At 33.3% G+C, this 6,000-nt stretch overlaps 1 protein-coding gene across 1 annotated transcript; it reads right to left on the bottom strand.

Moving 5' to 3' along the window:
• Positions 1-362: 362 nt before the first annotated feature.
• LOC149405588 (dirigent protein-like) lies at positions 363-1,806 on the bottom strand. Its single transcript, XM_089608070.1, has one exon. It carries the CDS (start codon positions 1,764-1,766, stop codon positions 1,161-1,163), a length of 606 nt encoding a protein of 201 aa, XP_089464196.1. The 5' UTR covers positions 1,767-1,806; the 3' UTR covers positions 363-1,160.
• Between the last annotated feature and the right edge of the window lie 4,194 nt (positions 1,807-6,000).

Raw genomic sequence — 6,000 nt, 5'->3', positions numbered from 1 at the left:
AAAATTTCTCTTAACCATTTGGGCAATGGTGTTCACATAGCACCAATGTTCTCCAATATTTTACATAGAAATAAATATAAATTGAAGATATTTAGCATGATACTATGTAATAAAATGTGATCAGATGGTCTGAAAACTTGACACAATTTTTTAGCAATGATATTTGACTCATCATCTTGTTAGGCTTAATATAATAAAATGTGACCAGATGGTCTGAAAACTTGACATGCACTTCTCAGTATTATTATGCATAGTACGTAAACTTCAAGCAAAGTTGACTTGACACTATAAACGTTTCTAACGGTTATCATATTTAATAAAAAATTAATTTTCAAGTCTAAAATTCCCATCAGGAACCCCATTCAATTTGCTTCAACAACTTCTTTATCCCATTTTCAGGCCAGAAAAGGAAATACAACGCTCAAACTCAACAAACATTCGTTTGCCTTTTTCGCAAGAAAAGAAAACAACCATGATGACATTCACAAGAACATAAAAAAAAAAAAAAAAACTAACTAACAGCGACGTATAGCTAAAACGAATCAAGATCTTCTATCTTCTTATTTGTGTCTCATTTTATGTCCCTTCGATAAGTATAGATCGCACATTATCACTTTTTACCTCATTTTTAAATAGAAAATATGTATACAAAACTAGAACGTGACAGATTTTTATCGTAGGAACATAGACTGAGACAAAAAACAAAAAAGAAAAAAAAGGGACATAAGATATATCCTGCTAAACAACAAACAACATAACATAGAATTAATCAAGAGAAATTGCCAAAAATACTACTTTACTGACTTTGTGTGGAAAAACAAAAATATCATTAACTTTAATATTCCTTACATTTTGATCAAAAATCAAAACTCAATTAATATTTATCTTTATTAATTATTTTTTCATTTAATTGATTTGATTTCTCTTTCTCTCTCCCTAACTGAGTTTATTCAGAATCTCACCCTCACCGATTTCTCAAAATAAAGATAAATATTAATTGTTTTGGATTTTGATCAAAATGTAAGGAATATTAAAATGAAGGGTATTTTGGGTTTTCCATACAGAGCCAAGTCAAGCAGTATTTTTTGCAAAAATTATGTTTTAGTGGATTATTGGAAAATGTTATTGAAATGGTGGTAGATATGACAATTTCTCATTAATCAAACCCAACACTCGTAGAGCTTGATATCAACGCGAAGCCTGAAATAAACTTCACCTTCGAACGCGTCAGTCATCAACGTGGCGATCCCTCTAGCCATGAAGAAATCTCCGGTCCCGCCAATGACCGAAATGTCCCTAGTCTTGTTCATGAGCGGATCAGCCCCGGCAAAGTTTATGCTTCCCTTGTGCTCCTCGGAATCGAACACGAAAGAAAACCCTAGCCACGACGTGAAAACGTCTCGCTTGTCGTACAAGTAAAACCCTTGAGCCCTTCCGACCGGAGCTGAGTGGAGATCGTTGTCTAGGGTTATCGGGTCGTCGAAAACGACCACGTTGCCAAAGTGGTTTTGGCTCGCCAGGATCGTCTTGTTCCCCCAAGCCGGCGCGCCGACTATCGATGACGTGGCGTTCTTGAGGTTGTGACCGTTGTATATGATGTCGTGGAAATAGAACACCATTCTCTTGCATGGCTTGATGGCGTTGATTCCGTGGTGGTCGCGGTGACGTGTCGATTTCTTATTCGGCATGGCGTTCGAGCCCGGGGAGATCAAGAGGACGAGGACGAGGAAGAGCAGCGAAATCAAAATTATTGAATTAGACGCCATTTATGTTTGTTATTTCAGAGAGGAAGGTTTTGCCGTTTTTTCTTTTGCATGGATGCTCAAATTGCCCTTTATATAGTAATACTGGTTGAACAATTTGCTCTTCGGTTTTTTTTTTTTTTTTTGGTTGGGCTATGATTTGATTAATTTAATATCGAGAGTAGTTTGAAAGATTGACTTCTACGTCTTCTCTTTTAAGACCGACAAATAAAAATGGGGGGTTTTCATTTAAATTGGAGCTGTGCTGTCATAATCATTTCATACAGATCATAGTTTGGCACAGTGGAGCAGGATCATTATAATATATATGTGTGTATATATATATATATATATATGTTTATACCATGTTCATATATGATATTATAATATATGTATTGGCGAGCATATTTTCTATAGTTAATGGAACAGTTAAAATAAAATTAAGATATTATCCTTAAAATACTACAGAATTTTTTCTTTTATTTTTTGGAAAGAATTTTTTTTTTTTTTTTGCTTTGGTTTAGAACATTTATAATGCGTTATCACTTAAAAAATCGTTAATGTGCATAATTGACGTCTCAACTCAAGTAAGCTAAAATAGATGCAATTAATGCCCTATTTACTAATAACTTCTAAAAAAAAGCAATAAACTATTGTCATATATGTAAGGTGATGAACAGATATATATACTATACGCGCATGCTGATATATCACTTTCTTATTTGACAGAAAAAAAAAAACAGTCCATATAACTAGCTAGACTCTTAGTATGCGATTATCCCTGATAAAAAGTTCGCTAATTAACTTGAATACAAATCAATCAGAGATCTTATCTTAGGTGAACAAAACTGTTATATATTGGAGTTGGTTGAGAGGCTCAGTTCACCAACTTTACCGTTCCCACTAATTCGTTGTTGAAAGAATATTATTTGATTAAGAGCGAAGCAACGATTACACTAACTCTGTCTCAGAGTCAGCGTAGGGACCAAAAGCATTTAAAAATCAAACAAACTTACCACCCATTATATACGTACCAAGAAAGAAGAAGAAAAACTGTTTGTAGCGTTGCAAAATATTACAGCCTAAAGTTAATACATAGCAGCTTTCATATTTGTTAAGCTAGTGAATAAGAAAAACCTTATCGTATTTAAGAATAGAAACGTTATTAATCAGTGTGTAAATTCACTACTAATTAATTATTGAAAAATCTTAGCTGTTTTGGTAAAGAAATTCTCTCATACTAATATTTTGCGGTGTTTCTCTCGCATGTTATGTAAAAGAGATTTAAAATTTGGATAACTCTATCGAAGTTAAAAAAAAAATGACAAAATATTAACATTTAATCATTACATTAGTCATAAAATATTTTATAACAAAAATTTCGTCGAAATCCCCATAACATCAATCAAAGTATTTCACCAGAGATTCGAGTCCCTGCCTTGTTCGACAAAATTGAGCACAAAAGGGAAAAATGAATAATGAGATGGTGGTACTCATAGTCATCAGAGATTAGCGATAATTAAAAATGAATAACATGAAATATCAAACCACTAATGTCAATGACCACTCTTATAAAAGTTCATACAATACAAGTTGTGGCATCCTCAAACTTAAGAGCAATGCTAATGATAGGAAAACATCATTAGAATATAAATAACCCCACACTAACCATCATCGTGTGTCATCATATATAATTAAGCAATATAATATATATCATCTTACACATTAAGTATAACAGCCTAGCTACATGTATATACCCTAACCTCAGGGCCGGCTCTACTGGTAGGCCACTTAAGCAAAGACTTATGGCCCCAAATTTTTTTTACTAAAAAAAGGTTTAAAAAAACCTTAACTTTTCAGAAAAAAGGTCTCGAATTTTTTTAGAAAATAAGCTATTTATCTATTTTTTTAAATATATGTTTAAAAATCCTAATTTTTTTACTCTTGCTTAAGGTCACATATTAGTTTGGGCCGGCTTTGCCTAACCTTAACCAAAACCACAAACCAAAAACCACAAACCAAATGACATGCTAAATTATATATAGAGCAAACTTTTTATATAAAAATTGCATCAACACACACAAAACAAACATAACACAACCCAAAATAGCTGTCAAACTGAATAAGAACCCATAAAGCATTTTAGACAGATAATCATATCACACACTAACAAGTATTGCAACCAGTAAATGACACTTACAAGAACATCATATTCAAAACCAACATTCATCACATATCAGAGACACAACATAGATACACCTTATACAACGACACCCCACAGAATCTGAGAGACTCAACTCTGGAGGATCATGTTAAAAAAAGAATCAAGGTAAGCCGAAATAGATATTTAGAATATTTCAGCAAGCCCACATGCCAATTGAGACTTGACCATGTAGACCGAGAATAGAGAACTTTCTCTCTAAGTGACAATTTGAAACTAATTTAAAAGACCTCACAGTTATTGAAGCTGAAGTGCAAGCTAGAAATAACTCAACCAACGGAAATTAGCAATCATAAAACAGAATCCCCCGCCAATAAGTGATGTGAATCAGTACCACCCGGAAAAAAGCCCGGCCTCTAGAAACTCCCAGCTTATTGAGAAGAATATCCCAACTTCAACAGTTCAGCCAAAAATAATCAAATCTATTCTTAATGAAGAAGTAAAAACATAAGTCAATGCTTCCCAAATGTGCTACAAATTTAACGCAAGAAAAATTTGGTCAAACCCAATCACATATTCAAATACGTCATGAAACCCGAATTATTAAGATTATGGGATTTGGTAAAGAATATCAAGATTTTTACCAAACAAAATTATAATCGGGACAAAATTGTTAATAAAATTTGGAGAAATAATTTTTTTGTATGTTTTTAGTCTCTCTCTCTCTCTCTCTCTCTCTCTCTCTCTCATTAGACTTATTTTTTTCCTCCACTAGCGTTTTCTTTTCACCCACCTCCAACTTCCTCTTCATCTCCCGCCACATCGCCACTCTATTCGTCTTCCTCACGTGTCGCCACATCGTCGCGCACGGCGCCTCCGCCATCCTCACTCACTTCATCCTTGTCGAGGTGACCAGCTTCTACTGCTTAGACTCTCGTCGGAACTCGTCGCGCCGACGTTCCTTTAACCGATAGGATTTATCGTCTCATCTCGCCGCTGTTCTTTGTCCTCTATTCTCTCGCCGGACCCTACCTTCTGGTTTTCTCTGTAAGATTACTTTGAGCTTTTTGAAAGTCTTGGTCTTTTTGTGAATTTTGCTTGGGTAAGAGCAAATTGTTCCTTGTATAATTAGGTTTGGGGCTTTAGTGATTATCGTGTGATTGGATCTTTTGGAAGTCAAATTTAAGTGGTTGCCCAAGTATTTTCTTTAGAACACAACTTATGTATCCACGGTTTGGTGATATGTATGTCAATAAATTCGAGATAACTTTTTTTATTTTGTATGTCAACAAAACCATAATTTAGTACATGTCAATGAATTAGAGATTTTTTTATTTTATGTCAACAAATCTTGTATCGGGCCACCAAACACAAGAGTTGTTGACATACATATCATCAAATCTAGGATTTGTGGACTTGCATCTCAACAAATGCATGATTTATTGAGTTTCTATACCAACAAATATAGAATTGTTTGAACTTTTAATGACATATATGTCAATATATTGTTTGAAAATTTAATGACATATTTGTCAACAAAATTTAATGACATCGCTTGTGTTGAAGATTTAAGACATATATGTCAACAAATATCATGATTTGTTGACTTGATTTTTAAATTACAATATGCCATATTATATTTCAAGTAATAAAACTTGCACTGATTCAAAACCACAAACTTTACATAAATAAGGATGAGATGTTGCCAATAATTGAAAGTCTAACCATAATGTAGTCTATTACTATTAAAAGCTAATTAATAATCTACCACATAAATACATGAAGAGGGTGTGATTATAATTGAGTACATCAAGCAAATAATTAAATAGAGCAACCTTCATCGATGTTGATACAAAATAATTAAGCAGGAAAGGCCTTAGTTAATATCAAGGATATAGATATAATATCATGATCGTATTAATACCGTATTCTATTCGTATTTTCTAATAACTCACACCATTCCTGATTCGGAATTGCAACAGAATCGAAGAAAGAGAGTTGAAAAATTTCGTAATTATTAAAAAAATGTATAAAAACAAAACATGACCGGAAGATATACACCACTTTGAAATATCAAGTGTGTACGGAATTTTTAGA

Source organism: Urtica dioica, chromosome 2 (genome assembly GCF_054948205.1).
Source record: "Urtica dioica subsp. dioica isolate 48M chromosome 2, U.dioica_male_clone48M_v1_H2, whole genome shotgun sequence".
NCBI lineage: Eukaryota > Viridiplantae > Streptophyta > Magnoliopsida > Rosales > Urticaceae > Urtica > Urtica dioica.
The sequence above is the reverse complement of the archived record's forward strand: the minus strand, read 5'-3'. Positions and strand labels throughout refer to the sequence as shown.